At 43.3% G+C, this 24,513-nt stretch overlaps 1 protein-coding gene across 2 annotated transcripts in view; it reads right to left on the bottom strand.

The window, feature by feature from the left end:
• Positions 1 to 24,513, bottom strand: part of Mgat4a (alpha-1,3-mannosyl-glycoprotein 4-beta-N-acetylglucosaminyltransferase A) — an 88,216-nt gene that overhangs the window by 37,449 nt on the left and 26,254 nt on the right. The window contains exons 3-4 of one of the 2 annotated variants that reach the window (XM_050134536.1): positions 9,289 to 9,456; positions 6,634 to 6,774 (exon numbers count right to left, since the gene is read on the bottom strand). In XM_050134536.1, the coding sequence (XP_049990493.1) occupies positions 6,634 to 6,774; positions 9,289 to 9,456 (309 nt within the window). The remainder of the gene's footprint in view (positions 1 to 6,633; positions 6,775 to 9,288; positions 9,457 to 24,513) is intronic. The other variant, XM_050134537.1, reaches the window with a different exon arrangement.

The raw sequence follows: 24,513 nt of genomic DNA, 5'->3' as shown, positions 1-24,513 counted from the left end.
GTATTCCTGGTCTTATGAAGGATGTTATAACTGTCACAGAACAATTGAAAGCCTTTACTGATATAAGCTGGTCCGTGCACCCAGGGAATAGGTCCCTCCTGCCAAAAGACTGCAGTGGCTGAAAGGCTGTACAAAAGACCAGCAGAAGCAAAGGCTGGTGATAATCATTATAATTTAGAGGGGCTTTGGCTAACTGCTGTTAGACTAATTTAAGACATTTACAACCTTCAGGTTGAGCAGAACAGAACTCCAGGAAGCAGGCTCGCTGCTCCGGAACCACGGAAGGGGCCCCACTTAAACAATCTTTTAGGGAATGTGGGCGTAGCTTTTCTCTCTTAAACTTTCTGCTGAGTGGGGGTGCAGCATCCTTGGGGGTATTTCACAGTGACCCTTCAGGGGGGTCCTGGTTCACAACAAATCCCTAGACTCAAACCCCAAAGTCAAGATACCTTTTATGCTGGCTTATCTTCACAGCCCATACAATAAAATGTCTGTGTATATATTACTTTTTGTATATATATTACTATTTTAAAAAACTTTCATTCCAGTTCCCTGCTTCTAAAAGAACTACTAATTGACCGGTCGTTCAATCCTTGCACAAAATAACTGGCACCCATTTTCAATCTGTCCTCACCATCAATCTCTTGCTGGCCAGTCTTCCGAGGGCACTCTCCCCATGTCTCCCCAGTTCCCGACATCCCAGCGGGGCCTCCACTTGTAAAAACCCACCAGTTCCATTCCGCGCTCTACTCACTAGCACTACAGGAACTAGACTGAAAACTTAAAAACATATACACAGAGAGACAGAGACAGACAGACAGGGTCACGGAGCCATCCTTGAGACAAGAGTGCCAAGAATGCCCCCTTTTTATCCATCTCTCAGCGTTCCCTAAGTTCCCGATCCCACTGGGGCCTCTAGTTGTAAAATCCTAAACAGTCCTGTAATATCCCAATGGTCCTGTAGCTCCTGTGTCCCCGTGTCCGTGTCTCTGTGTCTCTGTCTGTCTGCGTGTGCGTGTGATTTTAAGTTCATCTGGTCTCTCACAACTGCTCCTCTACCCGCACCCTCACACATCTTCCCACTTCACGTAGCAAACATGACCTCTGTACATTTTAAATCTATCCACAACCTTTAGTGCAGTGCTTCTCAGCCTTCCTAATCTACGACCCTTTAATACAGTCCCTCATGTTGTAGTGAGCCCCAATCATAAAATTACTTTCGTTACTACTTCATAACTGTAATTTTGCTATTGCTATGAACTGTAATGCAAATATCTAATCTGCAGGATATCTTGATAAGTGACCCCTATGAAAGGTCATTGGGCCACCAAAGGGGTTGTGAACCATAGGTTGAGAACTGCTTCGTTAGTGGCTTCCTACAGTTCTGACGCTAAAAAGCCAAAATCCTGTAACTGATCTTGAATCCCTACAGTCTTTGGCTTTATATAACATCTCCAGCTTCCTTGGTTTGATATCGTTTGTCTACCCACGCACTTCACTTACATTGGTCTTCGTCTATTTCTAGAATAGTTCGTGCTCCCTTCCACCGCAGGGCTTTCCCAGTGCTCTTGATTTTTCTCACCGTGGTAGAAAGCATAATGACTTCAGGATGCCCAGGGCCTAATACCTACAACCCATGAATCAGTTACTCTGGATGCAAGGGGCTTTGTGGACAGGACTAAGACAAGCATGGGATGGGAAGGTTTGTGTGAGGGAATAGACAAGCACGGGATGGGAAGGTTATGTTGGATTACCTGGTATGCTCAGAATAACCAAAAGGGCTTTTATAAAAAAAAAAAAAAAAAAAAAAAGTAAAAGGGGTAGAGTGAGAGGAAGTGGTGCAGCAACAGAAGGAAGAGACCCAAGGAAGAAATTTGGAGATACTACACTTTGAAGATGAAGGAGGGGCCCACCAAGGAATATAGGCAGACTGCTGAAACTACAAGAGGCCAGGAAATCGATCCATCCCCGTGCCCCGAGGAGTGTACCCTGTTGGCACCCGCCTGCCTTTCCCCACTTCTGCTCTCTACGACTTTAAGATACTACATTTCTGTTGTTTTAAGTCCCTGAGTTTGCAGTAGGTTGTCACAATGGCAACAGAAACTAAAACACCCAAATTTCACCAGTAAAATCTATATTCTTCTGGTCTCAGGTCTTTTGGTGCCCCCTTACACACTCTGAAACCATCCCACATCACTAATTAGTCATGTATCTTCTGCTAGACTGGAGCTCCAAAGGCTACGAGTCACACTGAGTCCGTTAGCCTAAGTACAGAGTGATGTACCTGGCTCGGGGCAGGCGCCCATGAACTCTGAGGCCAGGAAATGCACAAAGACTCACACTGTGCTCCTGCAGTCAAGAGTGCCCTTCTGGCAGCCAACCTGGCCATTGTTTTGCCAGCCATCTGCTTGGTACTAAATAAGTCTTTTGTTCTGAAGGCCTGGGCATTTCTTCAATTTAAAGATCCCCCCTCACTTTTTAATTTATCCAACAGTGGAGGGATTGGGGCACCAATCCAGCCACAAAACCTTTGAACTACAATTTGTCCTGTCTGCAAAATGTGTTGGGGTAAAGGTGGTGCAGAACTTGTGGGAGTGGACAACCTATGACTGGTCCAACTTGAGACCCATTTCACAAGAGGGAAGTCCCACCTGACACTGCCTGGAGGGCCAGGAACCACAGTTTGGATTGCCCAGAGACCTAGGACAGAACCAGATATGACTGACGAATCATAGTGCTATATACCACAGACCGAAGCTGAGAACAATCATCATCAGAGACGCTTCATTCAGCAACTGATGGAAACAGATGCAGAGACCTACAGCCAACCATTAGGCGGAGCTCAGGGTATCCTGTGGAAGAGGGTAAGAAAAGACTGTAGGAGCAGGAGGTGTCAAAGACGCAAGAAAATGGCCCACAGAATAAACCAAGCAAGACTCATACGGACTCACAGAGACTGAACCAACAATCAGGGAGCCTGTATGGGTCTGACTCAGGTCCTCTGCATATGTGTTATGGTTGTGTAGCTCAGTCTTCTTGTGGAACTCCTAACAGTGGGTCTTTGACTCTTTTGCCTGCTCTTGGGACCCTTTCTTTCTAGTGAGCTGATTAATCCAGCCGTGATATGAGGGTTTGTGCCTATTCTTATTATAACTAGATAAGCCAAGTTTGATTGATATACCCAGGAGGATATGCCTTTTTCTGATGGGAAAGGAAAAAGAGTGAATCTGAGGGAAGGACTGGGAGGAGAAGAGGGAGGGGAAACTGCATTGGGGTGCAATATAAAAGAATCAATTTTTTAAAATGTACTCATTTCCTTCCTGGAAATCTACTGGGCAGATGTGCATCTGCCATCTTCTTCTAGCCTTCATGTGCTTTCCGCTGCATTCTGTGCAGCTCTATCTTGCTGACCGTCAATTTGATTGGGGGAGTGAGGCATTTCCCCCCCCTTGCTTTATAAAACTGGAGGTGAACCCCAGGACCGTATGCATACTAGCAAGTACTCTACCACTGAGCACCTCAGCTCTCTCTTTAGAGACAGTCTAAGCTGCTCAGGCTGGTCTTTAACTTACGCTGTTGCCCAGGCAGACTTTGGCCTCAAGAGTTTCCTGCCTCATCCTCCTGAGTACCTGGGAGTACCTGTCTCCAGACCCAACTTACTAGATCAAATCTCAGACCATGTATCTGAGAATTTCAACCGTTAACTACTATTATGAAAAACAAATATTTCTAAATGATCTTTTTTAACAGTTAGATACTGTTTTGTGGGTTTTCCTTCCCTGCCCTCTAAAATAAATCACACGATTTGCTCTACCAGCTCAGTTTTATGGATCGCCAAGTTACTGGCCACAGCGCTGGCTGCCTGCCTTCTTGCTGGGTTAGCCCTACTTGCAGATGAAGGCCCTTTGCCATGTGCTCTCTGTGCCTGGCTACCTCAGCTGCCTCCGTAAGTGTGTGGGAAGATGGAGCCATGCTAGAGTTCCTGGATTTCCGAAGCACAGCTAGGTATCTTCTTAGAACCATCCCACCTGGAGGACTGTCCTCTGCCCCCAGCCAGCAGAAAGCTTTGCTGCAGTTCTGTGGTTACTCCGCCTGACTACTGAGGAACAGAACTGCTAGCCAGCAGCAGCTCTCCTTGCATCCAGACAATGGAACCTCGCAAGGCAAAGTCACTACCTAGGTTCTGGGAATCCACAAAACGTGAATTCCAGAAATCATGTACAAAACAACTTTTCTATGCATGTTTTTCTAAGTTAAGGACATCCTAAGAGTTCTTGGTTCTAGAACCACTAAAAACCACCTGTCTAAGGAAAGGGAGGTTTTTATTTTTAAATTAAATGTGGGTTCTCCCCATACTCCAAGCTGCCTTCTATTTCTAACTTTCAGAAAGAGCATCCACATTATAGGAGTGTAGACTATTTAAAAGCTAGGTGGTCAAGATCTTGAAGTGTTTATAATGGATAAAATGAATGAGACAAAAGAAATACCTTTAAAAGAAAGAGTGTCAACCATCAAATCGTAAGGGTTTATTATGCAAGAACCTGACGGAGATCTTCAAGTTTCAAATGACTTGAGGGGAGGAGGCTTGAGGGAGACAAGGTCTCACACTGTGTAGCCCTTGTTGACCTAGAACTCTTATGATCTGTCAGCCTCTGGCTCCAAGTGTTAGAAGACTTGTTTTTTAATATATAAATTTATTTTTGTTTTATGTTCACTGTTGTTTTGCCTGCATGTATGTCTGTGTGAGGTATCAAGCCCTGAAACTGGAGTTACAGACGGGTGTGAGCTAAAGTGTGGGTGCTGGGAATTGAACCTGGACCTCTGGAAGAGAAGCCAAGTGTTCTTAACCCCTGAGCCATCTCTCCAGCCCCTTTTTTAAACACTATTTTTTTTTCATTTGTTATTCTCATTCATGAAAATACAGTCTAAATTCCATGACTGGCCTTGGAATCTTACCCAAATAGCGGCTATTACTGGGGAATGTCCACATTAGCTTTTAAAAAGAATTAACAATTGATGTTCTAAAGAAAGGAACTCAGAGTGTCCTATACATCATGCTAGCGTACGTATGTTCAGCCTCTGAAGGATGCCTGGCCTTGGTAAACATTTCCTGAATCAATACAAAAAAGAATATGAACACGCTATTTTAACATTCAACCTCCACAGGGAGATCACACATTATTGTAGATTATTTATAAAATAGAAAGATGAAAGAACCAAAACAAAATAGATGCAGAAGCTTATACTAACAGTTCAAGTGATGGGAGAAAACAGGACCCTAAAGAGGAAGATTCTTAAGATTCCTACTAAATCAAAACCCTACAGGGCTGTGGGAACAACTCAGCAGAGGAGCGCAGGTCTAGCATGCATGAGGTCCTGGGTTCAAACACGAGAACTGTGAAGAAGAAAAGCCAACTAATCGACTTTTCTAAAGTATTAACACAAGGGCTGGAGAGACGGCTCAGCCATGAAGAACATATACTGCTCTTGCAGAGGACCCTGGGTTCTATGCCCAGCGCCCACATGGTGGCTCACAACCATTTATAATCCCAGTTCCAGAGGACCCGACACCCTCTTCTGACTACCTTCTGAAGGCAGCACTCTTGGTTTCACATGGGATAATGTTCATACACATCAAAGAAATATGAAAAAATATTAACACACAAAAATGAAATTCAAACTTGAAAGGATGATATTCACCTATAATCTGAGTTACTCAGGGGGTGAGGGGGAAGAAAATGGGTTCTAGGAAAGCTTACAGTGAAACCTCATTTAAAAAATAAGTAAACAAAGGAAAATGAATTTTAATATCTCTAGAGTAATCATCATTTGGGTTTTTTTTTGTTTTGTTTTTGTTTTTGTTTTTTTTTTTTTTTGAGACATGTTTTTCTCCATGTAACAATCCTAGCTGTCCTGGAACTAGCTCTGTAGAACCAGGCTGGCCTCGAACTCATGGAGATCTATCTACCTGTTTCTGCCTCTTAAGTGCTGGGACTAAAGGCATGCGCCACCACCGCCAGACTGTTTCATCAATTCTGGACTCTACATTTTAAAATATATGAAGAAAAGGTCAAACTAAAACATCCAAGTTCAATTAAGTCAAAAATTTTAAATTCGAGCAAAAATTGTAGCTACAAAATATATAAAGTAGTCAAAAGGTCCTATAAGGAAAATTCAAGGGCTACAAGGGAAGGAGAGAAAGCCGCGTATTCAAGTGTTATCGCAGGGAAAGCTCGTGAGAGTGAGAGGGAAAAGTGGTGCAGACTAAGACACACCCCCTGGCAGGACTGCAAAGAGCCATCAGTGCTGGGATAAGACATAGGGGTAAGGCCATCCCTCTACTTCCCCATCTTTAAAACAGAAAATTTACAAATGTTTAAGCATTTGTCTGCCTGAACTACATGTCTACTGAATCCCAATCTGATATATGGAGAAGAAATGTCCATATCCTTTCAACAAGCAGTTTGGACTGAGCCCCAAGTCGCTGTGCAGAGATTTCAAGCCCATGGGGGAAGGGGGAAGGGGAAGGTCACCATACAGTCCTGGCGGGGGTAGGGGGATAATCCTTTGTCCTAGCAGTCAAAAATCGCTTGCCCAATCACAGTACAGATAACAGGCACACAGTGCACGCACCTCCCGTTCTTCCATTGCCAATCTGTACTGCAGGCTGAAGACTTCCTTCATTTTGCAATAAATGAGGCAAATGATAATAAATGCTTGGCACTTGAAGGGATTTTTTGCTTGTCAACTCCTTTAGTAGCTTTATGGTATTATCTGAAACACAGAAAGACAATTAAGTGACCCTTACAGAAAGAAGCCTCTGGTTTTCTCTCTTGAAAACCAGCAAACGCTTATGAGAATTACAAATAAGTGGGCTCTAAATGTGTCATCTACTTATGAAGTCAACCGCAAACGCAGCGGCCACCACCAAATTTCACTCTCCTGCCTTATATGTAGCCCAGGCTGGCCTCAAATCTGCTACGAAGCCGTCTCTATCCCAGGCATGTGCCACTGTTCCAGGCTACCCTTCATTTCCATTGTGCGTTAACGTTTCACCAAACTTTTATACGGAAATTATATTTCTCAAAAAAAAAAAAATGCGAGTGAAAAAATTTAAACCGCTGAAGCAGAAAATGCTCAGTACCTGTCAATCTTCAAGTGGTTTCAGTTTTCATCTAGGGGAGCCAATGACTCACTGAATAGGCTGCGGAGTAAAAGCTTCTGCTAATTACACATATTGCTTTGAATTTTCATCAAATTGAAATTTCACTTTCTAAACAAGGAAGTTAGTAGGAAGGACTTGTGACCACACCACCGTTAAAATTATAACAAGAGGGCTGGAGAGATGGCTCAGCAGTCAAAAGTGCCTGCAGGTCTTCCAGACGACTGAGTCCCAGCACCTAGTCCTGGGAGATTTGATACCCTCCTCTGGCTTCCTCGGGCACGCATATGGTACATGGACATACATGCAGGGGGAAAAAAAAACACCCATACCAAACTCACATACATAATATCATACATGAAATGAAAGGTGAATCTCACGTGTAAAGAAATCCATGTTATCACATCCTATTCCTACCTAGCAACCAGAAACAGCTTGAATGATGCTTAAATGTCAGTCATGGTATAATCATTGCTCTAGACATTCAGCGGAATCAAAGGCCTTGAAACAGCCCGTCCTGTGACTCAGGCATTTCCTCTCGATGGTTTTGGCTTTTACGCATTCAACAAACACTTAATTGCTTTCTGTCTTGTTCCAGGAATGGTGCCACATGTCTGAAAATCACCGGTCAGCAAAACATAATCTAATGAAGATCACAGGGGCTGCCAGAAATACAACCAATTGATACACAGAAATGTTTCTCACAGAGCTGTGATTTGGAGGAGGAAAAATGACCCAGGAAAACATTCATTTGCTAATTATAGAAGGAAATGCTTAATTTGCTGTGGTTATGATTAGCATATTCGCTATTAAAGTGTTTTACCCAGGGTGGTGAGTACACAGCTCTAATCCCGAGCACTAGGGCGTCCGAAACAGGACAGCAGTCTCAGGTCAGTCTGTGCTATGGAGGAGCTCTTATCCCAGTAAAATAAAATTTTAATGTAGATAGCATTTTGAAGAAGGTCAGACATTATGGTGTGAAGCTTTTATCCTGGTGCTCTAGAGGCAGAGGCAGGCAAATCTCTGTGAGTTTGAGACCAGCCTGCTCTACACAGCAAGTCCCAAGACAACCAGAGCTACAAAGAACTGTCTTAAACAAAAAACGATAATGTAAAAATGCTCAAGAGTATAATTTCAAAAAGATATTTTGAAAAAAAAATGTATAAGAAAGACTAAAAGAAAACAAAAATGTTGTTAATAGAAATTGTTAGACACAGGCTTCCGGCTGATTGAACTGGAGCCTTCTGTAATCAAAAACGCTCTAGTGACAAAATACAGATGCGCCCTCAGGAGGAGAGGGAGAAACATGAAACTCTGAAAACAAGGTCAGGTGTTGATATCAAGATGAAAGGCATCCTTGCCTGGCTCTGTTTGGAGTACACGAAGCTGAATCTAAAATACCAGCCTGGAAAGAGCAATGGGGCCTGGCGCACTGAAATAAACACCAAACAAATGGATTATCAGAGGCAAAAAGCACCACAAGAGAGAAGCAGTGGTCCTCTGACTGACCAGAAGACCCCAGGAGAGGCCCAGACACTTCCCAAGTATGCATGATGATAAGCCAGGTTTCTTCCTGATTATCAAACAGAAGCAAGAGCAAGGACTGCTCCAGCAGCTCATAGATTTCCTCAGAGGCCATCTAAGGTCTAACACTGGCTATATCATAAGCATACTGAAATAAAAGTTAAAATCCATTTTTTTTTTTATTTTTAAAACATTTATTGAGGGGGTGGGGAGTCAGAGGACAATGGGGGAAACTGATTCATTCTGTATACTATGTGGGACCTGGGGATTGAACCCAGGGCTGTTAGGCTTGGCATCAAGCTTTCTTTAACCACTGAGCCATCTTGCCAGCCCAAAAGTTAAAATTTAATCTCCTTATGAATGCTTTCAAAAGATACAGTCTTTTCACTGTTACTGATGAAAGGCACACAACTGAAACATAACAGTGTCCGTCATAATCAAATTCAGCAACTAATAAAAACGCATTTATAATTCACCAGAAGAGCAAATTTTGTGTGATTTTTTTTTCTGAGAAGGGCAATACATGCTGACTGGCATGTTCACAGAACTCTCCAGTCACACACTCCGTAAAGCCCCTTGAACGTACACTACTTCTAAAGTACCTGAGAACGTATTCAGTGCAGCCTTACTTCCATTAGTTACTGCTCCTACGCGGCGAAACTGCTGGACAATGGTGTTCAACTCAGAGGAGCGCTGAGATATCCTATGTTCAGCTATGCGAAGACGCTCTTTTAAAGCAAGAAATTCTCGTTGATAAGCAATGAGTTTTTCTAGAAGCAAGATGAAAAAAAAAACCATTAGTATGATTTGTCTTTTAGTGTATGTCTTTAAAAAATAATAACAACACACTTCTACAGTCTAAGGCGGTAGGCTAGGCACGACCCTGGAGAACCTACTTCTGCCAGCTTACTAACCCAATGTACTCTCTAACATGTTCTAAATGCTTATCCTTCTACCCACAGATGAGTATAGTTCTCCCTCATCAAAGAAGCTTTTTTTTTTTTTTCAGCAGAAGGAAAACTATTACAGATCCACAACTGGTCAAAATGCCAATGTATGAGGGAATTTTTGCAAGTTCCTCACCCCCAGATAACTAATTATAGGCAGTCAATGGCTGGTGAGGGATGGAGAACCAGTTTTCTGCAGGGATGAACACCATGATAGGTTATCCAACCCCAAATAGTCAGCCGTAAGGACAAGTAAGAATACATTTAGGCCCTTGTGGTCACACAGAAGCCTAGGGTAACCAGGAATGCTAAACACACAGGGCTATCGCTGTATAGCCTCTGTTCAGCCCAGAAATTGGGAGCAGATTTGGTTAACAGCCTGGTGACCTTTCTGTGTGGTCAGCCCATACCAAACCCTCCCCTAGACCCTTGAATCTGTCTGTCTCGGTCAATCTGTAACATGCTATTCTCCCCACCCCCACCCTGCTGTATCTTGAGCTTGTTCTTTTAGTTGTTCTACAGAACCCATCTTTATGAAAGATGTCACTTGTTCTTTACAGAGAGTGTCGATGTAATCATGTCTTCAGCTTTGCTGTGCAAATAGGATTGAGTTAATTATCACCAGGAAGCTTCTTCCCAAATGTGTGTGGTAAATATGCTTAAAATAAACTACTTGAGGTCAGACTCTCAAAGTCTGCACCAGCACTGGCTACTGAGTCATGATGACCCAAACTGCCTTCTTGCTTTCCTCGGACCATGACTCTACTGGCCATCGTGGCCACAGAGAACCCTGTATATACACAGATGAGCAACACAAAACAGACACAGCAGGCTGAAAATCCACACATATAAACATGTATACAACATATGTCACAGTCATCATTAAGAAGCAGAGGACATGAATTTGAGACGGGGCTGGGGAAGGCAAAGGAGCCATTGAAGGAAGGAGGTAGAGGGGTTAAAGTATTATAAATTGTGGGACCCAGAGCAGCCTGGCCACATATGGGGCCCAGGCCGCACAGCTGCCACAGCAGGCAGCACCGGGTTCCAGGTGTCATAAGCTGGCACTACAGGAACAGACCATCCAGAGGAAATTCCTAAGATTTCAACCCTTGTAGATAGGATCACCTGCTAGCACACATCCATCGCTTTTCACTAGGACACCCCTAGACAAATGTCAGTCAGGGATCCTGAACCTTAGAAATCCCTCACCCCTACCTTTGCTACTATAAAAACCCAACCCCAACTGAGCTGGGGCTCTGATCACTCCAACACGTTGGACACACAGAGGGTCCAAATTTGCAAACTATATACAAGACTCAGTCTCCTAGTTGGTTTGGGGAAAACTCCATTTTATTTATGGCATAACATAAATAAAATACTCATGTATAAAACTTGCAAAATAAAATCTTAAATTAAAAAGTAAATTATCTGTGCAAATGTTTTCAAGGTTTGAAGAAGTACACTTCTAAAAATAAACTAATAGGACTGCAAGAACAGAGACATAATTAAAGTCCATAGTCTGCAAGAAAATGCTCACCACACTAGAACTAAAGATCAAAACGGGTCCTCACTTGTTGAACAGCAGAGCCCCTACTAACTTAGGAACTAGAAGAATGTCATCACTCTATGGAGCTGCACAGTGAAGCCCTGTCTGAAAGAGGAGGAGGAGGAGGAATGGGGGAGGAAGGGGAGGAGGAGGAAAAGGAAGAAGGGGAGGAGGAAGAGAAGAAGGAAGGGAAGGAGAAAGAAGGGGGGAAAAGGAGGAGGAAGGAGAAGGAGGAGAAGGAAGAAGAAGAAGAAGAGTCAAGGTCACCCACACACCCTGTAAAGCTGGTGATAAAAACCTGTGAAAGCACTGATCACTGCCCCTCATTCAGGCACACACAGGAAACTCTTAAGAAGTCTGTGGCAGGGTAATTAACTGGCACAATGCCCTACTTTCCTGACAATGAGAAGCAAAGCAACGCAAGCATCTGTATCCCCACCCCCCCCAGCACACACACACACACACACACACACACACACACACAAAAGCCTGCTGTAGGAAGGACAGAAATCAGCAGGTACTGTGTGACCAGGAAAGGCTTTTAAGGAAGTTCACGGTGCTTCTGTGTCCCATTTACTGATGCAGATGATGCAGTTTAATGAAGCTTCAAACTATACATTCGTGGCATAGGCACTTTTTTATGTAAATTCATAAGGAAAAAAAATGCTAAGATATCATTCACAAATACAAAAGTAGAAAAAGTTGAGGTCCCAGCTTCTCAGAAGGCTGAAGTAAAAGATTTACTGGAGGCCAGGAATCTAAAAAACAACAACCTGGCAACAGAGCAAGATCGCAGCTCAGAAACAGAGAACCATGATCAATAACGTTGTAATGGTTATCGCAGGAGACAAGATTTATGAACAAAAACTACTGAGGTAAATTGGCGGGGCAGGGGGATAGAAATCACCTCTTACTCCTGAACAGGAGGACCCAGTCCTGTCCGGCAGTTCTCCCCTAAGCTAACAACAACCTCAAGTGAACACTTTTCAAAATGACAGCCAGGGAAGGAGGCTTGTGTGTATTCTATAATTTATCTAGAAGAATAACACCTTCCAAAGCATCTAGAAAATATGGCGAGTATGGCCTGAGATCAGATCCTATTCTAGGGTGGCCCCTGAGTCTGGAGACTGTGGACAAGGACATCAGCCGCCCAGCGGCACCTAAACCAGCAGTCTAAGCCTAATATTTGTCCCCTTGAGACCCAGGCAGGGCCTACACACTGGTTTTTTGAATGCTATTTGCCACTAAAAAGAACTAGAACTCCTTGGAGAAAAATAACTTCAAAGGAATATTAAAAGACAAAAAGGGAGCAGGAGGCATAGCTCAGTGGATAAAGGCAGTTGGTTGCTGCTCAAGCCCAGAGACCTAAGTTCAAGTCCCAGAATCATTTAATGGTAGAAGGAAAGAATCAACTCCACAAAGATGTCTTCAGGCAAGCTGGCCTCCATACTGCCCACACAGTAATAAATTAAAAAGAAATTTTTTTGAAAGACAAAAATGGTAAGACATTGTCAGAAGGACACAGAGCTAGAATACATAAGGGCCTCTTCACTAGCTTCAGCGGGGCAATTTACAGAACAAAACTAAACCACTGATGGTAATAGATTATAACCCATTGGATAAAATCAGAATCAGTGAGTTCATACCAACAAGAGAGTAGAACCTCTCCGATGAGGGGGCAGAGTATCTTACAGGAGAATGCCAGTTACTGACGGTGGGAGGGATGACCAACAGCTGAGAGTTCCTAGTCTGCAACCAGCACAGCAATCACGGATTCAGGCAAGAAACAAACATGGAAGCTGTAACTATCAGATGCACATCTGGTAAGGAATGAGATACTTACATCATCTCAAAATATCTCCTCACCAAGTACTTATTTTACCCAAGAACAAATGCTAATTTTAGAGTGGGGAAACTTGGCAGACGTCCTTTATGGAAAGGGAGTGGCCAAAGTTCACATCAGCAATAACAGGGCCAAGCCTAGCACCTCCTGCAGAGATGCACCAAGAACACACAGGGCTCATTATTCGGTGTTCCTGCCAAGACCATGTAATCTCAATCTAATCTGAAGGAAACAGCCGACTCTACAAAACAGAGACTGTACGAAACACACAGCGCATACTTCAGTGTACTTCAAATGATGTGAAGGTCATCCAAGACCAAGGCTGTGGAAACACCCAGGACTAAAATGACAGAGTGCATAGCACAATCCTGGATGGCTCCTTAATGGGATTAAAGGAGACAAAACTAAAACAGTATCAGAGTCAGTGTCAGAAAATGTAGAAGAGACTGTGGGTTCTGGGGGTGGGGGGCAAGGACACCACACTTGTGCTTCTGGAACATCAGTGGAGAGAGGGCCTGCTGGGTCCATGGGTAAAGTCACACTAGGGTTCCTGACCTCCCTCATCCTAGTGCTCACAAAACTTTCGTCTGAATCCACCCTTCCATATTAATGAGTTCCCCACATCAGAGCCTGGAGCAACACTATATTTTAATCTAGAAAGCCAAGAGAGCTTTCAAGAAGTTTCTAGAACAGTCTTAGAATTTTTCCTATTTATATTTCCCAGGAATTGAGTTCAAACTTTAATATACACAAAAAACTCCTCCAAAAGACTCATGTGTTTACATGACCCCCCATTTTCAGCATCTGTCGCAAAATTCCTGTGTTTGCTTTGTTTTCAATCATTTGCTTTCTGTAGGGGGGCATGGCAGGAACCGGGGAGTTGTCTATTCCCATGGGCAGTGAATCTGCTGTTTCCATTAGAGACGGAATCGAAGTGTAAACCTCCTGAAACACGACATGGTTGGTGTTCAATCCTTTTGTGAGAATGACAATTTTCATGCGATTTGATAATTCGAAATAACACTTTTGGACTCGTTGTAGAAAAAAAACTGATATAAATGGGCAACACTATGAATGCATAAAAATAGAACAGGAATTAAAAACATTCTAATTAAGATATGGGTTTTACTGCTGAATTTTGTGGATGCTAGAGTTAACAAAACTTGTTTCCACTGTTTGGAGGGCTTTTTGTTTGTTTTTTTAAGAAGTTAAATTTTATCAAACTAAAATTCTGGTTGAAAAAAAAAAATGTTGACTAACTTGCTTTGTTCCCGAATGTAAAAAAGGTGGATATAAATGGAGAAGGACATGGCTACTTGTAAAGTATAGAGATTTTTGTTGTAGAAATAGGGAGAAAGCAGGCAGGGGGAAGAATCCAGGCTGAGCATGGCCGGCACACTAAACCATAAGATCACAGTGGATGGGGAGGGAGAGCAAAGAGGAGCAACCTACCAAGTGAGGCACCCTTGGCCAAGAGACCAGCAACTCAGAAGTGCCTGAGTTATACAGATATCAGGCTGGGGGAAGGGAAGTGGAAGGCCCGCCCCCAAAAGAGAGGAATTAAGGAAGGAAGGGGGTGGGGTGAGAAGTGCTGGGAGGAGCTACAGGTACAGGGTGGGGCTTGTCCTGGGTTTGCTTCCTAACAATCCCTCTGTCCTTGGGTGTCACCTTACATTCCTTCACAGAGAAAAAGGAAACACACACACACACACACACACAACTCAGTAACACCATTCTAGAGCTTGTAGACTTACTTTTCAGAAACCCACTATCTTTGAAAAGTATTATATTTTGCTTTATTTAAAAAGATTAGCATTGATTGTTTTTAACCAACTTAAAACTGAAAGCTAAGACTTTACAAAGCTTTAAAATATGCTAAGAGAAGGGGAGGGAGCATAGGGAGAATGAAGAGAGGAAGGAAGGAGAAAGAAGGAAAAGAGGAGAAGAACGAATAAAGGAACCTGGGATTCCAAAGGCAATTTGAAGAGCCAAAGCACACTGTAAGCAGAACCCAAACAACGCAAGTGGAGAGAATAAATGAGTATTTAACAGGCCCTTGGGAGCTGCTTTTGCAGGTCCACAGTTCAATAGGAGCAAGATGAAAACCTAACACCTCTATTCTCACTGTGGGTCTGTCTACTTTGGTCAGAATCCAGCCTTAACGCCACCTAGGTGTGTCAATCACTTAAGGAAGGTCTATCTAAAAACCGGTGATGCCTAAACTATCTCCTTTCTCTTCCAGACTGAAGGCACAAAGATAAAATTGTCCTAGACCTGTGGTTACTTTGGATTCCAGGAAAAAGCACACTTGGCAGAACAGACAGGCCAGGTCATTATCCAAACAGCAAGACCATGCCCTGGAGCAAGAGTAAACTTACAAAAGCCAGATCGGTCTGATTTAAGCAATAATAACAGTACTAACAACTTGAGACCACCTCACAGGGCAGGACCAGATCTGCAGCAATTAGAGCATCTTGACCGGAACTGTGTAACTCTAGCTCTAGGTCAAACCCTTCTCTATTTAAACCTAAAGCCCAGTCAGGTTCCTGAAGATGACCTTGGGGGTCATCCTTCTTCGACACTTTTGTTTCTACTTTTTTGCCCTCCTCATGGAATGACTGGCCAAGCCTAGGCTGGCAGGTGTTCGGAAGTCCTGACTTTTGCCCTTAAAAGTTCAGTTTCAAACTGACAATCGCTACATAGAACAGACAGACAATGGTCACAAACAAAGCCAGGTGTCACCATTCCCTCAACTTCAATCTCCAGGTAAGACAGCTGGGAGGGCTGTTAAAACCAGAAACACTGATTCTGTAGGAGAGGGCATGGCCTGGAACCTACTGACCTTCTCGGAAGAGGCCAAGACTGTCCTCAGATTCCAGACCCAAGAAGCCCAGAGTCTATGGAGGTCTCTCCCCAAGCTCCCTCTTTATCTCCTTCCAGTTACCCACAATCTAGGGGACCCACAGACAGAAACTGACTAAAATGTTTAGGGCCACAAAACACAGGATTGGTCCTTCCAGTTACCCACAATCTAGGGGACCCACAGACAGAAACTGACTAAAATGTTTAGGGCCACAAAACACAGGATTGTGTAGAGAGGTGTTCTCAAAGTAACTGGCACACATCTGTTTCAAGGGTGTCTTCCAAGGGTTCTGCAGAATAACCCTGTAGGACGCACATCACATAAGCAGGGACTCTGACGACCCGTCCATGCTCACAAGGAAAGATGAAGCTGGTAAGTGCACACAATTCAGATACTTTCAAACTTAAAACAAACAATAAGGTTAGCTCATTTCTGATTTCTTTGTACTCGCAGAACAAGACCCTTATTTGTTGTGGATTAGTTGAAGCTGTGTTACATTAGTTTATACTATGGAATATTTAATGATGCAAAGATGTGTTGCATTCTTTTATGCTGCATTTACTTAACTCTGTGAAGCTGTGTTACTTTGCCTGTCTAAATCATCTGATTGGTCTAATAAAGAGCTGAACAACTGATAATGAGGCAGAAGAGAGAAATAGGTGGAGCTGGCGGGCAAAGAGACTAGAGAGAGAAGAGTGAGAAAAAACAGAGGACAACAGGGGCCAGTCACCTAGAAACTCAGCCAGACATGGAATAAGAAGGAAATGAAACATACATAGAGAAATAGAGAAAGATAAAAGCCCAGAGGCAAAAGGTAGGTAAGATAACTTAAGAAAAACAGGCAAGAAACAAGTCAAGCTAAGGCTGGGAATTTATAAGTAAGAATGAGCCTCCATGTGGTTATTTGGAGCTGAGTGTGGTGGGCCCCTAAAGCTCTGTAACCCAACTGCTATCTCTCTCCACCACCCCTCGGGTAGCACAATCATTAACAGGGTGATTCAGAACAGCATCCTGGTGTAGGTTTAGTTAGTGGCCAAGAAGGAAATAATGCTGCTGTATAGAGCTACAAGACTCATTTCCTTAGAAATACATTCTTAATCTAAACAGATTTGCTCATTTTCGTTGGGGGAGGGGCAAGTTCTTTTTTTTTTAATTTCATTATAAATTCCATTATCATAGTGCTGTCTTGCCCTAGGTAGGTACGGCTATTCTTTTATGTTCTTCTAACTCACCGATTTCTACCTTCTCCTAACAATCTTCTGCCTGCCATCTATTCACTAAGTGGTCCAGGCGGGCCTTGATCTCACGATCCCCCTGCCTTAGCTTCTGAATGAGCTGTTAGAATTACAGGTGTGTGCCAATATACAAAAAGCAGGCTTCCCATGCCTTTCTTCTCTTGGGACTGGCTTTTGTTACTGTAGCTCTGGGGACTGAATTTGGGACTTTGTGCATGCTAGGCAAGTGCCCTACTACCAAGCTTCAGCTCTAGCTCCATCAGGACAGTTGACTTGCCAGCCCAATCCCCAGACTAAAGTCACAATAGGTTTTCTAAAACCAATCAGTGCCTCTGAATGCCTCTCATCTTAACTAAGGGCAGGCTACAGACACTCTGCTGTCTTACTGATCAGACCCCAGGAAAATGCCAAAGGCTCTGAGCTAAAAAAAAGTACACACAAAGGAGCATCAGGCAGAGGCAACTGTGACAGCCCAAGCTGCGAGCTACCCGAGAAGCAAACGCAGATACGAGCCTCACGCTAGCAGGGTGAGGATTACAGGCCATCATCTCCATTCTACTCTACTCCATTCTAGTCCCTTAACTTCAGTGAGCCGCCACTGTCTACCTGGCCACATTGCAATCTTCACTTTGCTTTGAAACTTTTTTTTTAAATATTTATTTATTTTTATTTATTACACAATATTCTGTCTGTGTGTATGCCTGCAGGCCAGAAGAGGGCACCAGACCTCATTACAGATGGTTGTGAGCCACCATGTGGTTGCTGGGAATTGAACTCAGGACCTTTGGAAGAGCAGGCAATGCTCTTAACCTCTAAGCCATCTCTCCATCCCTGCTTTGAAACTTTTTGTTGTTGTTTTTGTTTCTAGTATTGGGGGGGTTGAACCCTCGAAGGACTTTACACATACATTCAAGGCAATCACCCTACCAACCGAACTACTTCTCCGACCTCGGAGACTACTGTTAAAATATTTCCCGGCTTTAAGTCTTTCTCTGAGGTCTTCCAAAGAAAAGGGGGGAAAATGTTTTTTGCTTATTTGTTTGGTTTTTGAAACAGATTTTCTCTGGGTAACAGTCCTGGCTGTCCTGGAACTTGATTTGTAGACCAGGCTGGCCTTGAACTCACAGAGATCAGCCTGCTTCTGACTCTCTAGCGCTGGGATTAATGGTGTGTGCCACCATGCTGGGCTTAATATTCTTCAAGGATAAAACTCGGTCTATCTGCAGATTACCATTTGAGTTCGCTTGACTTTGTAAATTCAAAATACTGCCACAGGCTCTAAGATGACCTGGTGCCTGCTCCTCACCATCCTGAGGTGCCCAACCCAGCACAAGCCCCTCCCCTGCAGCATGAAAAGGAAACCATTTCCTTCTCATGCACGGAATACATGGTCAAGCAGATGGATGGGTGACTCTGAGATAATGTATTATATGAAACTGTCTTGCTAGCAAATGCTCTCCCATCTCTACCCTAAGCTGCTTTAGAAGAAGGAAGATGATAGACTGCAAGGTCATGTGACAAGAGCTTTTTGTCGTTAGTCAACAGCTAAAGGGAGGCTTGGCCTTTCATTCCCACAGCCACAAAGAGTGAATTCGGCCAACAACCCCAAAGAATATGACACAGATTCTTCCCCACTCAAGTCTTACGACTGTGCAGGTAGATGACACCTTCAGTACAGATTTCTGAGACCCTAAGTGGAGGGTCCCACATACACCATGAGATCATCAAGTGTATGTCATTTTAGCCACAAGAGCTGTGGCAATTTGTAAAGTATAGTGACTTATAGCACATCAACAGACTATTACACATATATTACAAAGTTGTCCATAAAGACAGTCTCAGAATATGAATTTTCAGTTTAAGAATTTTCTCAAGATCAAGATGTCTGTAATAGACACTCTTTCTATCCTTGCTATGTACTATAAAGAGTCAGGAGTTACAAACACACACAATTCTCTGGGAAGCAGGAGGCACAAAGGGTAAAGTTCTAATGCACAACGATGTCTGTTCTGCACAGGGTACCTGGGGGCATCAGCAGTGCACACACACAAAAAGCAACAGCAACAAAAAGAAGTCCACAGGACTGGAGAGATGGCTCAGCAGTTAAAAGTTTGCTACTCCTTCAGAGGACCAGAGTTCAGTTCCTAGCATCCATGTCAGGTAGTTCACAACCACCTATAACTCCAGCTCCAAGGGGTCTGATACCTTCTTCTGGTCTCTGCTGGTGCGATGTACACACAGGGAGGGAGGGAGGGAGGGAGGGAGGGAGGGAGGGAGGGAGGGAGGGAGGGAGGAAGGAAGGAAGGAAGGAAGGAAGGAAGGAAGGAAGGAAGGAAGGAAGGAAGGAAGGTAGGTAGGTAGGTTAGGTTCATTATAGCCTAAGGACTATGGATGAGGCAACTGCCAAGACCCACATGATGGAGGAAAGAACCAACCCCCTACAAGTTGTCCTCCGACCTCCACACACTGTGGCATATATACACACACAAAATAAGTTGTTGGGTTTTTTCTTTACTTTAAAAAAGAAAATACATAAGTCTACGTATACAACTGGTCTTATTCTTATACATTTTTGACCTGTGAATTTTATGTCTGTGTGGAGGCTAGAGATTAATGCTGGGTACCTTCCTCTATTACTCTTCATCTTATAAAAACAGGGTCTCTCCCCGAATGTAGAGCTCAACACTGTGGCTAGGTTATACTGTCTGATTGATCTCAAGCCCCCATGAGCCCTCCCCAGTTTTACAGACTGGCTCTGCCAAACCCAGCTCTCTGCATAGGTTCTCAGGGGTAATGGGAACTCATGCCCTCATGTTTATGTAGCAAACACTCTACCCACTGAGCTATCACCTCAGCCTATAGTGTTCATGCTTTGGTTCTCAAAAGAGTTAGTGAACCTCAAAGACCTTTAATGTGAATTATACCAGTATTTATATTAGGAATTTAAAATAATGTTAAGTTCTATCCATATTAGCACAAATAACATGTTATAAAAGTAATGACATTTAAAAAAAACAGCAAAACTGGGCATGATACATGCCTGTAGTCCCATACATGGAAAGCTAACACAGAAGGATTAGGAGTTTGAGAGTAGCCTGAGCTACACAGTGATATCCTTTTTCAATGACTCAAAACAAAAAAATAGTGAAAAGAATGGCAGGTTTTACTAGCTTTTAGTCATGTCTGGCTTAACCGAAAACAGCTAAATTCTCATAACTACTTCTGCTACTTTTTAACAATAGTGTAATAAGCAAACCACCTCTCAATGCTATTATGAAATTATTTTGAATATGTTCATGAGTCTCCCAGTATTGTTATGAAATAATCTCATACACACGAGCCTCCTGAACACGGCAGAGATCCTGGTTCCTACTAGATTACATTTTGAGAGCCACTAGTCCAGAAAAATGAAAGACAAAATGCCACAGCTGATGTAGCTTCCCCTCGCTGGCCCTTTAAAATTCCCATGCATCTGCATCCTATTGAGCAAGAGTGGCCAGTCCTCCTGGTGTTTATGTGTGCTGCCCCACTAAGGTGGAAGAGAACAAGGCGCTTTTCCCCAGACATTAATCATCCAGTGGGCTACAGCTGGACAATTATTCCTATCTCCAAGATCTAATTGGCAGTCTTTCTGAAGTAGCACCAAAAGTCAGTTAGCTAATGTTCTGTAATAACCCAATGTTCTCAATTTAGTTTCCTCTAATATGTCAGCCATGAATAATTTCCTTTCAGAGTTAAGAATACATCCCGCCTAGATTCCAGACAACCTCGAGCACAGCAAAGCCTAAACAGCTTTCCAACCTGGAAAAATTCGATTAGGAGATTCTTTTAGGAAATGGCTGCCAGCCAACTAAACTGAAGAGAAAATAATGCCGTTCCCAGTCCAAGGGACCCAACTGTCAACTTTGATGCATAAACAAGACAGGCGCTGGCCAACTTGGCAGAGGTGAGGTCCATACTCCAGCCCCTCTTCAGGGCTTGTTTTAAAATTAAGTCCTTATTTACAACGCCTAACGACCATTTTCACTTACGAGAGGCAGTGTGGCGAAATCACCACTGAGTCCTAGTTTCACATGCAGGTTTTCCAGAGCTTGAGGAATCAATCCTGGGGGTGATGGCCCCCACCAGGAGGACTGCATATCACAGCACCTGATGAGACTGGGGTGCCTGGCTTCTGGCATAAAGGCGTGAAGAGGCTCACAAATCCTCTCCCCAAGAAAGCAACTGCAGAGCTAGTTAAGAGTCAAAAACAGCCATTTCAGTAACTCTGGAAATAAACCAGAGACAGTCAACAGACTGACAAGTGTTTATTCATTAAAAAAAAGGGGGGGGGCTGGATTTGGATTCTAAAGAACAGTACAAAGTCTCACTTTCTTGCCAGGAGCTGCCCCTGGCCCTCCCCAGTTCTATCCAGTCAGAACGTCAGCAAAGGGTGGGGCAGGCTTTGGAAACCAAAGTCCCTAATCCCACAAAGGGCTCATCGACCCTGGGTGTTGCCAGTGCACTCAACAATCTACAGAGCTGGATAAAGACTAGCTCCCACCCCGCCCCACCAGGCTACTGCTTCATTTGGAATGTGCAATGGACTGGCAGATCAGTCAGACACTCAACAGAGTCCCAAGAAGATGGCCCTTGCCCTGCAAGGCTTAAGATGCTCTTTGCAAACCTCAGGTTGACTGGAGCTTGACTATGAGCTTGCACAGTAGAGACCAGAGCCAGTGTTAATTACCCACACACACCTGTGCACACAGAGAAGAACTAAAGCAGCAGTCAGAGGGAATCCGTGCTGAGACAGATGGGAAAACAGCCCAGAGTACAGCTGCTCACTTGGCTCCACAAGCTGAGAATGTCTTACAGTACTGAACAACTGTCTTCACCCAGTATCTAGCTGAGGCCCACACTATGTGGACACCAGTGTGGGCATAACCCCTCCAGGAAGTCTTAAGCTTAACTAGAAAAGCACACAAAAACCCAAATTCAGAGACACCAGACACAGTGGACAGAGGTTTAATTCAATCCAGATTCTAAATAACTGAGCTAATACAACCAGTACCTTCAAGGGTTAAATAACAACCCTGTTTGCATCAATGTACAGCGTAGTCAACAACATTTATGAGACTGTTAGATGGAATAAAGAAGTGTAACCTGGGCCAGCAAGGTAGTTCTGCTGGTCAAGCACTTGCTGCCAAGCCTGACCATTGAGTTCAATTCCTGAGATTCGCACAGTGGAAATGGAGGTGTTCTCTCACCTTCGCAGGCATGCCATAGCAGGTGCACACACCCCAAATGAAGAAATGTGGAAAAAAAATAAAATTAAATGTGAACTAAACTGGGGGTGGAGGAGTCAGAAGTAATCAACAGACATGCTCTCTGAGGGTTACAAGCTTTTGGGCTTAATGGACAAAGACTTCCAAACAGCTACTCTAAATATGCTTCAAAACTAAACAAAACCATGTTTAAAGAATACAGGCAAGTGCGATGAAGCTGACTCAAAGGAGAGAGGAAATAAAGAGAAAATGGAACAAAATGGAAAACTCACTACAGAGGGTCAACCATGGATTTCAGACAGTAGAATGAGCCAATGGCCAACCAATCTAAAGAGCAGACGGAAAAACAGATCAAAGAAACTGAATAGAGTCTTCCAATATGAGCTAGCACCAACTGTGCCCAAAAATGATGGAAAGAAGGGAAGGAGGGGAAGGGAGTGGAGGAAAGGTGGGATAGAGGGAGAGAATAAACACATATAATTTTTAAAAGAAACAGAACTCTACAAGGAACACAGGGCCATTTTCTTAACTTAATAAAAAGAAAACATATCTACAAAAGCCCTATAATTGACCATACATCCACACTGAGGTCAGAACCATTTAACACTATACTAGAGGTCCTCGCTAGTCTAATAAAACAAAACAGACAAACAAAAGAAATGCTACAGATTGTAAAGGAAAACAAGCTTTCTTTGCAGGTGCCTGTTTATGTAGAAAATCCCAAAGAATAAGACAGCTGCAAGATCTCTCGGAACTAATACACCGTTTGAACAAGGCTGCTGGATATAGGTGAACATATAAATGGCCTCTACAGACTTAGAGGGGCTGTGCAGCCGACTGGAGCAACACTTTCTAGTATAACAACAATCAACAACCAGACTTTTAAAAAAGATGGTATTGTTTACATTAGCACACACACAATAGATAAAACCTAACAAGTACGTTGCTGTGAAATAATCCTTTTGTACACTGTGAAGATGTGTTGCTTACATTGTTAATAAAGAGATGATTGGCCAATAGCTGACCGGAAAGGTTAGGTGGGAAAGCCAGACTAAGAGAAGACTGGAAAGACTGAGGGTGACTCACCAATAGACCCAGGGGAAGCAGATGAATACATCCTGTTAAAAAAAAAAAAAAAAAAAAAAAAAAAAAAAAAAAAAAGGTACTTCCACGTGGTAGAGCTTAGGTAAGAAATATGGGTTTATAATTTAAGTTTATGAGTTAGTAACAAGCCTAAGCTATCAGGCAAGCATTTATAAATAATATAATAGTATCTGTGTGGTTATTTGGGAACTGCCTGGTGGGACAGAAAAGGCCACCTACAAGTGGTGTTCCAATGTGGGGCATGTATCCACACAAAACCTAAAACAGCTTAAGAAAATGTTCCAAACACACAAAAACAGAGCCAAATGCAACTTCCTAGTCTCATGTCTCTCATGCAGGCCGCGATACAGAAAAATATGCTGAAACAAAGATTGGCGCCCAGACGTGTGGCTAACTGAATCCACAAAAAGCCCGAGAAAGCTTGGGAAAGAATGGATTTAAGCATGTTTTCTTGGTAGCAGAAATTTCTTGGGTCTGCTCTGCTTGCTAGAGGCAAGCAAGCGCTCTCATCTAAGAGAGGCTTCCTGACTCAGCTTTAGCTGCAAAACCCTGCAGCTCATTAAGAGTTCCTGCCACGAAACGGCGTTGGTGAAAAGATGAACGCATGCTTTTCGGTTTTCAGCCGTAGCAGGAAAAAAGTTGTGCTGTTTTAAAATGCTGGCTTTCTGGGCCATCCTGCCAGGACAAACTCTGACTGTTTGAGGCAGGAGGGCCGGCTACAGAGAGAGGACTTGACTGTTGTCTGTTGTAGCTGGCTGGCAGGGACCTTGAAATGCCATAGAGCTGTGGCAGTAAACATGGCTACAACCGGTACCTCAGCCGTGAGGCTGGAAAGCTAAGGAATGGACTGGATCTACCTGGCAAAGCCACGGCTTTAATCCTACTCATATTGCTCAGTAATTTAAAGGCTCGTGTAGTCAGAAAAAGAGAGACATACAGTAAAGAGATTCAAAGACAAAGAAAATGTTTAAATGATTTACAGTGTTAAAAATGTATGCAGACTAAAAGTTAAAATTCTT

The sequence above is a fragment of the Alexandromys fortis genome, unplaced genomic scaffold, assembly GCF_014885135.2.
Source record: "Alexandromys fortis isolate MF-2015 unplaced genomic scaffold, M_Fortis_MF-2015_v1.1 scaffold_20, whole genome shotgun sequence".
Classification (NCBI taxonomy): Eukaryota; Metazoa; Chordata; class Mammalia; order Rodentia; family Cricetidae; genus Alexandromys; species Alexandromys fortis.
This window is presented reverse-complemented; position numbering and strand designations above follow the sequence as displayed.